The sequence below is a fragment of the Neocloeon triangulifer genome, unplaced genomic scaffold, assembly GCF_031216515.1.
Source record: "Neocloeon triangulifer isolate White Clay Creek 2 clone unplaced genomic scaffold, ASM3121651v1 ptg000001l, whole genome shotgun sequence".
Taxonomy (NCBI): domain Eukaryota; kingdom Metazoa; phylum Arthropoda; class Insecta; order Ephemeroptera; family Baetidae; genus Neocloeon; species Neocloeon triangulifer.
The window spans coordinates 10,544,704-10,559,754 of NW_026775544.1; the positions used below are offsets into that span (position 1 = coordinate 10,544,704).

Consider the following 15,051-nt stretch of genomic DNA (forward strand, 5'->3'; position numbering starts at 1 on the left):
GAGAAAAAAATATTTGTTCTGAGCATATTTTGCACTTTTATTACATTGAGAACCACAACCAAATAAATATTAAATTTGTGTGGATTTACTGAAACTGTGCGAGAAACACTTGGCTTTAAAGAATGGAATATACAAACCAAAATTTTGACTTTTAATTGAGAAATTAATTTTTAAAATGTCTCACCCCTGAAACTGCTTTACACTTTACAACACAAACAATACACTACTCTACACTAATTTTAACAGAAAAAACACACGCACACTAACAATTATGTGAGAATTAAATTTGTGGTTATAAAACACTTCCGTTTCAGGATAGTAGATTTAACTTGAATCTGAAAAACCTTGATTATTATTAAATTATATTTTACAATTTTAACGCCTTGTATTGAAAAACAATTGACCATTTTACTTATGAAAAATAGCGACTAAATTTCAGTAATTATGGGGAAATCCTTATTAAAAATAATTGAATTTTTGTCCGACCGGTGAATTGGGAAGACTTTTTTGAATTAGATTAATAAAAAAAAAACTTAAGTTTTGATTAATTATCTTTGGCTTGTTTTGAATGCTGCACGGCAATTACCATATTTGTCGAAACGGAGAGGGTGCCAAAGCAGTTGTTGTGATGAGTTGTGAAAAATTGCAAGAGGGGTGAATCAGAGCAATGCAAAGAGCAGGGATGACGGTCCGGCCGTGACGACACGCGGTGCCCACACTCTTTGGTGACGTTTCACAAACGGCGCGTGCCTCCAATAATCAGCATACGGGTTATATTTGGTGCGAAAGGGGGCGCCTTCTGGAACTATATAACCGAGAAGAGGTGCCTTCAGGAGCAGTCAGTCCCAAAGCGCCACATCTCGCACTTGCAAAACCACCCCGCGACAGCAAAAAACCCAACCATGTCTCTGGAAAGGCAGGTCCGCCTCAAGGTAAGAGGCAAAATTTTAAAATTTTGATTTTTTTTCGTGATTTTGATTTATTTAATTTAATTACAATTTATATTCTTCTGAGTCACATAAAAATTGATTTGAAATTAGAAAAAGAGATGAGAAAGTGGTAAATAAATAGCAGTGGTTGCAAATTTCCATTCAACTTAGGCAAACTTCATGACATCTGTGAAAAACAGGTGGCCTATTTTGAGCCTACAATTTTAATATTTTTTATTTCATTGCAAATTATTACCAAATACTTTTGCAAACAAAGTGGAAGATTAAAAAGGGACATAAATGCAATTTGACAGTGGTATTTTTGGTTCAGCTAATTGTTAACGAGCCGTGAAATTTGGTTTAGGAACAAAAAACTACAAAATATCAAACGAAAGCATTGGGATGTGTTGCAAAGCTGCTATTTCCTCCTCTTTCTTGGGCCGGCGGCCAACGTTTTTGCTGGAAAGAGCCGCGTCCCATTTTCGAACGCATAAATATTTCTCTCTTGGCCGTAAACTTAAAAAAAGCTGGCCTGAATTTTCAAAAATAACATGGTGCAATTGTTGCGTGTTTTTTCCTCAGCTCGCCGGCAAGCGCGACCCTGAGCAGGAAAAAGAGGCTCAGGAGTGGATCGAAGCCGTGCTGGGCGAGAAACTGTTCAACTGCGGCGAGTCCTACGAAGACGTGCTGAAGGACGGACAGGTCCTCTGCAGACTCATGAACAAAATCCAGCCTGGATCAGTCGCCAAGATCAACAAGTCCGGCGGCCAGTTCAAGATGATGGAGAACATCAACTTGTAAGGATATAAAATATTTCTTAAAATTATTAAACTTTTGGTTAGGATAACTTAAAATATTCAAAATATTGAAATTTGGCGTAAATCCACTAGCTTAGAAAACAGCTTTAGAGTAAAAAGCAGTGAAAAATAAATGAATTTTATTTTGAAAAATTCAAATGTTCATAAATTCAGCAAATGAGGTAAAAGAAGTTATATTTTGTTAAATATTTCAATAGTTTGATGCTTTCATATCATTTTACTTCTGTTTATTTTAAGAGGGTGCTCTCATCTCTGGAGGGCCACTTTCACGGCCATTAATCAGAAAGACAAGTGGGAGCATAAACAAGTTCGCGACGTCACTTTTATATTTGTTTCTTCTTCTCTCATTCTTCAGTCTATTTCGAGAAACGAACTATAATAGCGTGTCTATATTTGACCCACATCTAATTGGTCGGAAAACTATCTTTGTTCTAAAAATATGCGCGCACTCCTTTGCTAAAGAGGGTTGTTATCCTGTTTTAGGTTCCAGCAGGCCCTCAAGAGCTACGGAGTTGCCGACCTTGACGTTTTCCAAACCGTCGACCTCTATGAAAAGAAGGACATTGCCCAGGTCACCACCACCCTTTTCGCACTTGGCCGCACGGTAAGTTCTTTATTCAATTAAACTGGAAAAATGTTCTTCATTAATTTAAAACTTTACTTTAACATAAAAGAAAAAATCACAAATTAAGATACTTTTGGAAATTAGGAAAATCAAATCATCAATATTATTATTTTTAATTGTTCTATTAAATAAAGGAGAAATCAGCTAAGTTTTTATTTATTATTCAGACTTATCGTCACGCTGAGTGGCAAGGACCGTACCTGGGCCCCAGACCCGCCGAGGAAAACAAACGCGACTTCTCCGAGGAGCAGCTGCGCGCCGGCGAGGGCATCATCGGTCTGCAGGCTGGACAAAACAAGGGCGCCAGCCAGGCCGGCCAGAGCCTGGGCGCCACCAGAAAGATCCTGCTCGGCAAGTGAGCGCCGTTCCCGCGGTTAGTTATGCAACAAGTGATGGTTGAAGAGGAGATGTACAAAATCATTCGATGGGTGTATGACATTCATAACACTTTTGTAATACTGTAAAACGCACAATGACTGCCTTCTCTGTTGTTTTTTGTCCTTTGTATTTTATTTGAGCATTAAAATTATTAAATAAATGTGTATAAAATTTAAAGCGAACAGATTTGTATTTTAAACAATCAAAGTGAACGAATAAAATTTATTTATATCTCTGAGAATTAAGCGAAGGTTGGTCTTTTTTGCTGTCCTCTCTACATTTATCTCGCTACTGGCTGGAGTCCAAATATTTATGTCTGGCAACGCACATAAAAGGCAGTGGCGCATTGAGTTTCACTCCAGAAATAACTTTTCAGGCTTGAGCTCCAGCGCCTGCCGGACCGAAAAACAAGTGGATTAGCGGCGGCGACACCTCTAAATTTTGGCCACTTTATAATGAGCGCCGCTTTTTGATTAGTTGGCACCGGCCACGCATTGTATTCAAAGGGTTGAGTGTAAATCACGCCCACGTGCACCTGCCCCGCGGCAAACAAAATTAAGCCGGTCATTTTTCTTTCTTTCTATATCTGGGATTAGAACGGGGGAGATGATTTTGAATTCCATCATTTGTTTAACGTTGAAATGTCCAGAGCTGGAACGCGTTTTTCAGCGGATGTCGATCATCAAGCGACGGAGATTCTATTTCTGCACGCAGCGAAAGCATGCTGGATGTGAAGATAATTTATAGCCTGCAAGATTTCACGGCTCTGCTGGAGATAAATACAGATGTCACTTTCTAAAACCGTGTCTCGCGTAATCTCATTAATTTTGGACGTTGTTCTGCTTCAAAAATAAATTAAATAATTTAAAACTTAAATTTTTCAATTAATTGAAGGTGCCATCAAAAAAATCCAATACAGCGCTTATTCACTTATTCATTCATCTATTTTTCTGATCCAATAAAGCTGTTTGTTCCTTATCAGAGAGTACTGAGAGTAGTTAATTTTAATCTTTCCATTTTTTTTACATTTTAATTGTTTGTGTTACTTTGAGCTGTTTTGCTATTTGTTATCTAATTTTTATATTTAAAATAATTAAATTGGAAAATATTAATCTCTCGAAATTGAAGGAAACGGGCTTTTTCATTGTTGAAAAATGATTTTTTTTTTTTTTAATATTCAAAATACAAAACGGCTCTACCAGTTTCGGTCATGGTCTGCTGCAAGTTCTTGTATTAATCAGCAAGCAGTGCTCCTAAATAGGTTTGCAAACCGTGACCAAAACTGGCGATTTTGTTGTTGTTGTTGTTTTTTTTAATGAAAAGCAATTTTTTTCAAAGAGGACAAAGCCCGTTTTCTTCACTTTCATGATCGTCTCCTCGAGAGAAAAGTCTCTTCTCAAAATAAAACCTTTTACTTGTGAAACAATGGAATTCATTTACAATAAGAAGATAGTAAGAAAAAAATTATTTTTAGTGGGAGAAAGCATATTTCTTTTTCCATTCTCCAATAAAAAATTAAGTGGTCACCTAGTCAAATATTTGAGCATATAGTATTTATTTTACTAAGAAAAAGAATGGTTTATTAATATCCTTTGCATCCTTTGTTTAGTTGAATAGCATGCAGTTTTCTTTGTTTTAATTATGGTTGCCGTAAAACATTTTCAATGTTAGGGAAAGAATGGAAGGGATTTTATAAAAGCCTTTTTTATGTGTATACATTCATTTTTTTTTATCAGCCTTAATATATTCCTCATGTTAGCTGTGTTGTTGTATTGTAATTACTAAGTTATTATGTTTCATAATAAAATTTGATTTAATTTAAAAGACAATTAATTAATTATTATTTAAATGAATACCAGAAAAGAAAAAAAATATCATTGTAAAGTGTTATCTGGGGGATATGGCACTTCGTAGCTTTATACCTTGCAGACTGAGACATCTGCTATTTGTGAACCTTTATTCTCTTTTAACAATATACAAATTTTGTATCTAGTGAAAATCTACAGAAATAAATAATATAATAATAATTTAATTTGTATTATCCTCTTCCAGTCAATCACAGTGCTCATAATGATAATGGTATTTATTCGGAAATAGAAAATTCATAACACCGTTCTGCATGTGGTGATAGATGCTGCTCAAACTCCGCTCGTGAGAAACCTCGCGATCGAGGCCACTAGCGACCTTGCGGCCAAGCCAAAGTCGAACAGGGGGCAAATCACCACAGCTCGTTAGTGGGATATCGATTAAAGTTCGAGTCGTCAGTCGACTTTTTTATGTAAACGAGGCTGATCGCCGCACTCGATTTTACCGTGCTGCTGCTTATCGAGAAAGCTGTCGCGGCGATCAGCCCCCAACTTTACGGAAAATTGAATTCCACTATCGAGCTGCGATGATTTACCCCCAGGAGAACCTTCCTCCTGACCAGCGAGAGACACAGGGCAGACCAAGAGCGATGCATTTTTCCTCACCCAAGGAGGTGTGACGACACCTCAAAAAGGTAGTCAACGCCAGCAGCTACTATGCGGCGATGTTTTTCATCACCTCAAAATAAAAAATAAAAAATGAGTGTTTCATAGTTCCAAACTGTGATTTTGTTAACAAATTAAGAAAAAAATCTCGTTGTTTTCTTTTTTATTGACCCGATAATTTGTAATTTGTTTAGTTAATTTAGAAGAAAGTTAAATTTTAATTTGTATAGAGAACTTTTCTTTAAATAAAATGTAAAATCCTTTATTCTCGGAATCTCTAATTGTAAGAGGACAGAAGAACTCAAGAATAAAAAATAAAATATTTTGCAGAATAACTTAAATGGCAGCTAAGGCAGATAAGGTATGGTATTTCCCTGCAATTAATTAACAATAATTTCTCTCTATATTTTTTTTTTATATTTTGGTATGATTGTAATATGAGAAAAATGTAATCGTTTTCTTTTCTATCTTCTGAAGTGTCACTAGCAACTTAAGTTTATTTTTATGATGCAGTGTCTCACTTTTCATGCAGCTATTTAATGAAAAAAAAGCAACAACAAGTAATTAAGGAAATTATTTTTCTAAAAAAAAAATTTCCAACGAATTCAAATTATATATTTAAGCATTAATTTGCAACATGAGGTTTCTATTTCATTTTTCTACGCAACTTAAGACCAATGTAAGACATTTTTAAAAGTCTACGTCGCATACATTGATAAGAAACAGAGAATAGTGCTCATGGATAACTAAATCTTGAACTCGAATAAATAAAATGATTATGTTATCGATGTTATACAATCTGAACTAAAAAGTATAGCATAGCCTTATTTAAAGTCTACCACCGATCTGTTACCGATAAAAAACGTTATCATGTCCGTATAAAAGGAGACCCAATACTCACCAATATACAATCGGCTGATGGCTCAGCTCTTGTGTTTGCAACACTCTAGAATCTAGAATTTCCTTATTCTACGCTCATAAGGTAGTATATATATATATATATATATATATATATATATATATATATATATATATATATATATATATATATATATTATATATATATATATATATATATATATATATATATATATATATATATATATATATATATATATATATATATATATATATATATATATATATATATACATATATATATATATATATATATATATATATATATATATATATATATATATATATATATATATATATATATATATATATATATATATATATATATATATATATATATATATATATATATATATATATATATATATATATATATATATATATATATATATATATATATATATATATATATATATATATATATATATATATATATATATATATATATATATATATATATATACATATATATATATATAAACTCTTATTATTACTAAATTATATTTTTATTAACATTTTTGATGTTAAATCTGCAACCGTTTTGCTTCAAACATTTTCAGTTGCGCAATGAAGAAATATTTATAATTAAATAATGTGTCAGATGACGTCATCTCTTGCATCGCGTTAAATAAGTTCGGAAAAAAACCAAGGAGCTTGATATCACAAAGCGTCACCAAAGTATGACTTTATGAAAAGTCTAATTTTCCGTGAACATTGTCTTCTCTATTATAAAGGCACAAAATCCAATTGTGCCATTCTCAGCACAGCACAATACTTGCGGCAGTTGCGACTCATACAATCAGCTAAAATTTAGAATTCCCCATTCCAAAGGTACTTAATGTAGTAACAACAATTTTATTATTGCACTTTAATTTTGCATCTTATATTATATCACACCTTTTTTATGAATAATTATCACGTATTTAGGACGATTTTTTATTTTTTGATATTAAATTAGCAATCGTTTTGCTTTAATTATTTGCAGTTGTACAATGAAGAACAATTAATAATAGAATGATATGTCTGATAACGTCATATCTGGCGTTGCGTTAAATAAGTTAGGGAAAAAACAAGGAGTTTGATATCACAACGCGACACCAAAGTATGACTTTATGAAAAGTCTTATTTTCCGTGAACATTGTCGTCTCTATATTAATATTATAAAGGCACAAAATCCGATTGTGCCATTCTCAGCACAGCACATACTTGCGGCAGTTGCGACGTTGCGACTCATAAAATCAGCTAAATTTTGAATTCCCTATTCCAGGTACTTAATATAGTAACAACATTTTTATTATTCCACTATTATTTTGCATCTAATATTATCACATCTGGATTGTCTGATTTATTTCTCTTTGTCGCTTTATTTCTCTAATTTTTACGATGAAAAATCTCGACTGGCTCTCAATTATTTTTACTAATTTTGCTTATAATTGCTCAGTTAATTTAATGAATTTACTAATAGCAGATTATTCATCATTCATAAAAATGCAAGATTTTTTAATCTAAATTATGTAAGAACCCCTTTCTCATACATGGCAGTGCGCAAAGAGCGCTCTTGAGCTCAAGCGCGATCGCATGATTCTTAAAAGATTGAGCGCGAGCGCATTGGGCAATGGTCGCGCTGAGCGCAGCGATTATTTGTGCTCATTTTGCGCTTGAAACCAGTGCGTATAATAACAACTTGCAAATTCTGCCAAAAATTTAAACGAAAAACGTGTTTTTTTATATCAAAACTGTTTGAATTCCGGGAATTTAAGTTCAACTATATAATTTCAACGAATTTTAAGGAAAATGTTTTTCAGCACAAAGACTGAAATAACACCAGCGGTATCGGTATCAGTCAGGCCTCCTAAATCTCAAAGGTCTATGACACAGATCTCCCCAATTTTATAAGGTTGGCCTTGGAGCGCAGGGTAGATTGGACTGATGGGAATAATGGGAATATCAAAGATGAGGAATGTGAGAGGTTGCTGCCTGTGAATGGGAACTATGCCGGTATTCGCTTGGAGACGCTAGCTTTTTAATATCATGAACGCAGCCGGGATAAAACCTATATAAGGCCTCTACCGCCTCTAGTTTATCAGCCATGAGCCAAGTGCACTAGCCATTGTACCACACATATTATTAAATTTTGAAACTATAAAATGAAAAGTTTCAGAAAATTTATTCAAATACCGTTGATTTTAGGGCAGATGAATCACAATAATTTGGAAAATTTAATTTAGGGGAAATAAACGGTGACTATTGACTACAATTCAACATTTTTACAGTATAGTGTGTAATGTGTATGTTCCCATGGCTTCTATAGGTGGGACCCCGCATTTTTCAGACCTCTCCATATAATGGAAGTTACTCGTTACTCGCCACATTATTCCTGGAATAATATCAGAAAATATTATAGTTGTCAATATCTCGATGTGGGTAGAGGGCAGAGACTGCCTTGCGGTACACCAATAAACTTAATTAGCTACGTACCAAATAATAATATTAATATACGTCATTATTTTCATTATTAACATTCAATAATTAAGTTTGTTTCCAACGTTTTTATTTTCAGCCAAAAATCTTACAATGAAAGGAGGCATGGAAGATGACTTTTTGAATCTTCTTAAGGCTGCTGGAATAGTAGTTGTTGGTGGAGTTTTAGTGTTTTCTTCAGGAGGATTCACCCTGCTCGGTGCTCCGACTGTGAAAGGAGTAGCATTTTATGGCTTGTCAAGTACCATAAAAAAGCTTGCTCCCTTAGCGGCCATTACAATCCTGTCATCTACATGCCCTAATGCAGTTGCTTATTTGACAAATATCACCTGTGACACAATATCTAAAATTCTGCATTCCCTAGCAAACTTAGTAAGTTTTCGCAATAAATCAGTAATTAACATTTTCCATATGTATATTCTGACATCCTTCATATTTTTTTTATATTTTTAGAGCAAAATAAGATTTTAATGCAGTAAATTTTCAGGCTATTGAGATTTTAAATGCCATTAAGGAATGGCTTGTAACATTACTTTCCATGATTGCCAAAGTCGCAATTGAAGTTGGTTCTGGAGTTAGTGATTTCATTTCCGTTGTTGCTATGAGTGTAAGTTTAACGCAATTCGAGTGAAGAAAAATAGACTTTGTCCTTAGTTGAAAAACAGTTTTTAAATTTAATCAAAAATGACTCAAAGCTAGATTCGGTCAGATTTGTGACCCTATATTTTGGTGTTTTTGAATAATTCAAGCGAGCAAGTGCATTCGCTTATGAAATAGGGTTGCAGACCATGACCATTATTGGTAAAGCTGTTTATTGTTTTTATTATACTTTTCAACGAGAATAAAGCTAATTTTTCTTCACTCCATGAACGTCTTCTCAAGTGCCAACTTCTTCACTCAACTTCATCACATGCATTCACAAATCGCAATTTCAGTGGCACATGATATTTAAATTTAATTTATGAAGCATTTGGTATTAATTTTGTGTAAAAATGATACAGTTTGCTGCATTAGAAAACAATTCAACGAGGGGCAATAAAAAAGCGGCACCATGCCAAAGTGCGAGCAATACCAAAAACAACAAAAACCAAGAGCAAAAAAAGGAAGAGAGAAACCACCTATCGGGCGGAAATTTCCATTTTGACCCAAATAAGGACAGGGACTTTACTAATGGAAAGCCCACCTGTAAGCTGGATGCGAGAGGTGTCATTGCACAACTTGTAAAGGCTTTCAAAGAGGCTCGGAAGTTGATTGAGAATGGACTGAAGCAAATTGATTGTAAAAATAGAAAATTTGGACATGAATATATCCCAGCCAAAAATTGGAAGGTTACAAGGTAAATTAAATTTGATTATAATATAGTATGAAATTTTGATAACTCGTGCAACTAATAACTATTTTTACAGAGTGGACACGATCCTGGTTCGCTGCGGCAAAACACTGAAAAGAATGGCATTCCCAGTTGAGATGGTAGCCGAAGTTAAAGTTGAAATCAGTCCAACCAATTATGTCGAATACACGGCATGCATTAACTTGGACAACCCTAAAATGAGTTTTGATGGGAACGGGCCACATGGACCCCACGTGGGCTACGACTTTGGCCGAATTGGAGGCGAAGGACCTAGGGGTCACACAGGACACATTTTGCTTAACTACAATCATCAGCTGCCCGACAGACATAGAAATTTTAGCATCGATGAAATGATGATGGAGAATCACATTTCAGATGAACCTCTTGAGCTTATCGACCCGATGGCTCTTTTAGAAGGGCGGTTTGAAGGTGAAGAATTCCGCATCGAGAGGATTGATAGATATGATGGGTATGATGAGGACATCAAAGAATTTGTTTCGCTGGAAAAGCGACAGGAAGATTATAAGAATATCCTGGACGAGTTTCCAAATCCCAAATCGTTTGAAGGACCTGAAAAAAAATGAAAATGACAACTTTAATTACCTATTTTGTTATATATTGTTGCCAAAAACACTTATTGTATTGTCACGGCACATATAATTTCATATTAAGGCATAATAATAATATGAGCATATTTGTATACCTAAATATTAAAATATTCATTTTATTGCAGCTAATACTGCAATTTTAATGGTTCCAATAGTAAATAAATGTATTTTTTTTTAACTATAAGTATTTAAAATTCAACACCAATGTAAATCATTGAAATATTTAAAAGAAATTAAATTAAAATAAATTTATGTGTATAAAAACATTTTTAATACTTTTCAAAGGATTAAATTGATTGCACAAACATAATAAATTATTTCATTAATAAAAATATCATCCTACACTTATCCTTCTCATTGCCAAATTTTCACTTGCAAAACAAAACAAAAAAAATGTGAAATTAGAGTCAAGTGACAAGAAGGAAGGGTATCACAACTAGCAGATGTCAGTTAGTGCTATTTGCTATATAAAACACCCAACATAAAAAATATTCCGTAGCCGCCGTGAAGTTGCATCAATGGAGAACCGATTTTACAAAATTTAAATTACTGCCGCTGAAACAGGCTTCCAAGGGATAAAATCGCTATAACGGGCAATCTTCGAGGGCAGATATTTTCTATAAAATGAAACATCTTTCATTAGATCAAAATGGGTTCCGTAAATTTCAATGTGGCGAGATTTAATTTTTATTTAAAAACTGCGTGTAGGACGAGTTTTAGCGCTCCACTTGCAAAACTTTTTGTGGCCAACGCGCCCATAAATCATCTCGGCGTCGCACTAAATTTAGCGCTCCTTCTTTTTCCACTGCACGCAGCAGCCCAAAGTGCACCACTGGCACAGACGCAAGACAATCTCGGACGAGAGGCAGATGCTATCCTACGAATTCCAAAATAATTGCACAAGTCTTTCAATTACCCGTTCAGTACAAGTGCCGCTGTTTTTCTACTTACGCCGCTGCTGCGGTGGCCAAATTCTTGGAAGCGGCTCCACACATATCAACGTGTATTTTTAACCGGCCTCACCGACCCTCCTAGTTTTAATGTGCTCTCAAGATTTGTGGATTTAATTCCATACCTCCAACGTGGTTAGCTCAATGAGAGAGAAGAGTTATTGCGCAATTTCACGGAATTTTTGACTTGATTCTGGTCCAAATTAAATTTGAGAAAGCAAAACTAGTTAAATTAATTTTGAAAAGACCAAAAATACAGAAGAAAGTCTTTCAAGGAACTATTCTTTTAACCAGGAGCTATTAAGATGATTTGGATTGTTTGTCTGATTTAAATTGGTGTAAACAATGAGTCAGAGTTTGTGCAGGAGAGGCTTGATTTTTTATTAAGGCCGACTGTGCCGTCATTCAAAGCTGGCTGTTAGTCTTACAACAATGCGCTCACATAGAGTGCGCGACCCTAAATCTCGGCAAGCCCACGCGTCGCTCTTTGCTCGCGAGGCAGAAATGATTAATCGCCGGCAGCCGCCGCAACTCGCGTGTCGCCGGTGACAAACGTGTTGCCTACTTTGTAAAAATTTGGAACATCTTTCGCGAGACGTCGCCAGATTATGAATTATTAAAAGCGGTGAATTTTTCAGTTTTCTCCAGACTGCTGTCGTAAATCTTCCGTTGATTTATTCTGGCACAAGTACTGTTGAAAGCAATAAAAACTACTGTAAAATATTTCGCGTCTTTTCCACCAATTGTGTCTTCGAGTGTAAAATTTTTATTGCAATTTTTCTATTTTGTCGTTATAATTAATTTATGATTGATTTGAAAGCATTAAATAATTACGAAGGGGAACTGTTTGACGCTGACATTTTAATCTTGAGGAAAGCGCTTGAAATAGAAAACTAATGATTCCTGGTTGAGAGAAACCCTTTCTATTTTCTTTGTGCTGTTGATGATTCAGTGGTTACGTGTGCTGTGACGTGTCACACAGCGCGCGGCTCAAACAGAGATTCTAATTTAGAATATCTGCCTTGTTGTCGTCGGCAAGAATATCTCCGGTATCAACAGATTTTGTTAAATGCTCTATAATTATAAATAATAATATATTATTATATTGTTTTATCTATTTTTTTATTATATTTTTTTTTAAATTTATAAATATTATTTTATAATTTCTACACTATTTTTTATTTCATTTAAAACATTTAAAACACTTTTTTATTTTGATTTTTATCTTATTGAGAATAAAAATAAAAATAAGAATTTATTTAAGTTAGTTCAGTCCGGTGTAAAAGTTGCACATAATTAAAAATATAAACTTTACACAGCCATTACCTCTGTCAGTTTGGAAAAGTCTTCATCGTCACTATCGTCAGATAGAAATAAAGATAAATCATAAATAATAATTTAACAATTGATACTTTTGTTATTGTTTTATAAAATTGTATATTATCCACTTTTGTGAACGCTTATAGTAAGTTTGAAAATTTTTCATGATTGTATTTTTTTTTTAAATTCCTTTTTATAAGCTGAATTTTTGAGTGTTAATTAGTAGCATTGATTGCTTAAATGAATCTAGCAACATAATCATACAATATTCATTCGAGATATAAATATATATGCTCAGCCATTATTTCATAGTATTTTAACGGAGAAAGCTGACGCCTCATCAAAATTTATCATTTTGCAGCCCGTGTTGAAACGCGCCCGCGATCTTTCCAGAACTTGAGAGATGTTTGTTTAGATTAGAATGGGGCGAAGAGAGAGAAATAGGCACATCAGACTGCAGCCCTCGCAGCTTCAATTCCAAGGAGAGGAAGAAAAATAAATATAATATCGAAACCATAAATTTAGGCTGGAAAAATATCTCATTTTTTTGCTTACCAATTAAATAGAAAGAGATAATCTCACGGTAATAATAATTTTGATACGGAATAATTGTTAAAAATTATCTGTTATTTATTGCCTCGGTCGCCGCCGGTTGTAAAAAAAAGCACCCAACGAGTGGGCGTCTGAGGAGAAATGCGTGATTGACGTTTCAATGAGAACAGATGTTTGCGAAAATAGCCGTGCGATCGGCGCTATTATTAATGCGTGATGAGAGTGTGTCCGAAAATAGGCGCGCGTCACACTCGCTCTTTGGATAAACACACAGTGTGCGGAAGAGCCCAAGAGGCAGAAAGCTAGGGAGGTGCGGAGACAAACCGTGACTCACCCCCTCGACCACCGATTGATTAATTAATTGAGACCGTGTCGACCGCCAAAACAAACCCAATCAGGAATCACAGCAAACTCGATTAGGCCCATTCAAAAGCCTTTCGAGCTGTGAGATCAATTCAGTAGAGTGCATTGACCTCTTTTGAGACAAATTTTATTGCATTTTATGGAATTCTCATAATTTCACCTTTATTTTCAAAATTTTGCAATGTACGTTGGATGCCCGGAAAACAGCAAATAATCTGACACCCTTGGTTAAAAACAGGTAGCTTAAAGAATTTTTTATAATTTTACCGTAGAGGGAATATTATAATATTTTGGTCATAGAAAGAATAATTTTCAAATGTGCCTCATTAAAAGAACATTTTCCTTGATCACTGCTTGAAAAGTTGTTGAATTTATTTTATTAAAATTTTCAATCAAATATTTTTTTTCACGATATTATCAATTTTTTACATTAGTCGCATTAAAATCCCATGGAACGCAATGCTACTCGCTCCTTCACATAAATAAAGCCAACGGTAGCATCATACTTCATTACGGTAGAATCAAGAAGTTTTGTATTAACTTTTTATCTTATATTCATCATTTTATCAATTTTAACAATATCTGCATTAAATGTATTATTTTCATTAAAACCCCATGAAAATTAAGTTATCCCATTGATTAAAGCAAAAATACCGATTTCTTACATGGAAAAAATAATCAATTTTTTTACAACATATTTTTTCAGATATTTTATTAATTTCATCATTAAAGATTTTAATATGAATAATCATTTTAATGTGAAAAATGTTATAAAATGTTTAATTGAGTACATAAAAAAATGTAAGAAAAATATTTTTATATTATAAAATATAGTTAAGAACGATATTAATATTAGCTAACTTAATGATATGAGGAAAAGCCTGGTTAAGCGTTTGGTGGATTTTAAATATGTGAATAATTTTTGTAATGCCAATAATTGAAAAAGGCTAAAGTGATGAAGTAAGAAAAATAACTGAAAAAAATATATTCAAAATAAGAAAAATGTTTCATATTTTTCTAGAAGTAAGAAATCAGTATAGACCATACTAAATTGAAGAAATAATGACTTATAGAGACTGTTTTGTGCGATTTAATATGAATAAATATTAATATTAATTTTATTTAGAATTTAATCAACTTGTCTAAGAAATCAACTTTTTCCAAGTCCTAATTATTAAAAACAACATTAAAAAAATTTGAAAGTCCTTTTGTTGAAATTAACTTTATTGATAACAAAAATTTCCTGGCCACTTATGTAATTAAAAATTGTAATTAATTAAAAAGCAC

The 15,051-nt window shown here is 33.5% G+C and overlaps 2 protein-coding genes across 4 annotated transcripts; both read left to right on the forward strand.

Annotated features, from left to right (window-relative positions):
• The first annotated feature begins 772 nt into the window (after window positions 1–772).
• LOC132205465 (muscle-specific protein 20) lies at window positions 773–2,996 on the forward strand. Its single transcript, XM_059634521.1, has 4 exons — window positions 773–932; window positions 1,512–1,726; window positions 2,231–2,351; window positions 2,540–2,996. The coding sequence occupies exons 1-4, from the start codon at window positions 903–905 to the stop codon at window positions 2,729–2,731; spliced, it is 558 nt and encodes a 185-aa protein (XP_059490504.1). The 5' UTR covers window positions 773–902; the 3' UTR covers window positions 2,732–2,996.
• Window positions 2,997–6,133: 3,137 nt separating this feature from the next.
• Window positions 6,134–10,757, forward strand: LOC132205857 (uncharacterized). Of its 3 annotated transcripts, XM_059635199.1 has the most exons (6): window positions 6,134–6,203; window positions 6,700–6,970; window positions 8,700–8,992; window positions 9,108–9,227; window positions 9,622–9,956; window positions 10,027–10,757. In XM_059635199.1, the coding sequence occupies exons 3-6, from the start codon at window positions 8,714–8,716 to the stop codon at window positions 10,553–10,555; spliced, it is 1,263 nt and encodes a 420-aa protein (XP_059491182.1). In that variant the 5' UTR covers window positions 6,134–6,203; window positions 6,700–6,970; window positions 8,700–8,713; the 3' UTR covers window positions 10,556–10,757. The 3 variants fall into 3 exon arrangements, with proteins under 3 accessions (XP_059491182.1, XP_059491189.1, XP_059491198.1); XM_059635206.1 differs by lacking the exon at window positions 6,700–6,970; XM_059635215.1 differs by lacking the exons at window positions 6,134–6,203; window positions 6,700–6,970 and adding an exon at window positions 7,047–7,406.
• The last annotated feature ends 4,294 nt before the right edge of the window (window positions 10,758–15,051 follow it).

Excerpts from the sequence above, each read along its gene's own strand:
- LOC132205857 (XM_059635199.1), top strand. The coding sequence starts at position 8,714 with ATGAAAGGAGGCATGGAAGATGACTTTTTGAATCTTCTTAAGGCTGCT. Across the intron at positions 8,993-9,107 it reads TGCATTCCCTAGCAAACTTA|GCTATTGAGATTTTAAATGC; the intron begins GTAAGTTTTCGC and ends GTAAATTTTCAG. Across the intron at positions 9,957-10,026 it reads AAAAATTGGAAGGTTACAAG|AGTGGACACGATCCTGGTTC; the intron begins GTAAATTAAATT and ends CTATTTTTACAG.
- LOC132205465 (XM_059634521.1), top strand. The coding sequence starts at position 903 with ATGTCTCTGGAAAGGCAGGTCCGCCTCAAG. Across the intron at positions 933-1,511 it reads AAAGGCAGGTCCGCCTCAAG|CTCGCCGGCAAGCGCGACCC; the intron begins GTAAGAGGCAAA and ends TTTTTTCCTCAG. Across the intron at positions 2,352-2,539 it reads TTTTCGCACTTGGCCGCACG|ACTTATCGTCACGCTGAGTG; the intron begins GTAAGTTCTTTA and ends TTTATTATTCAG.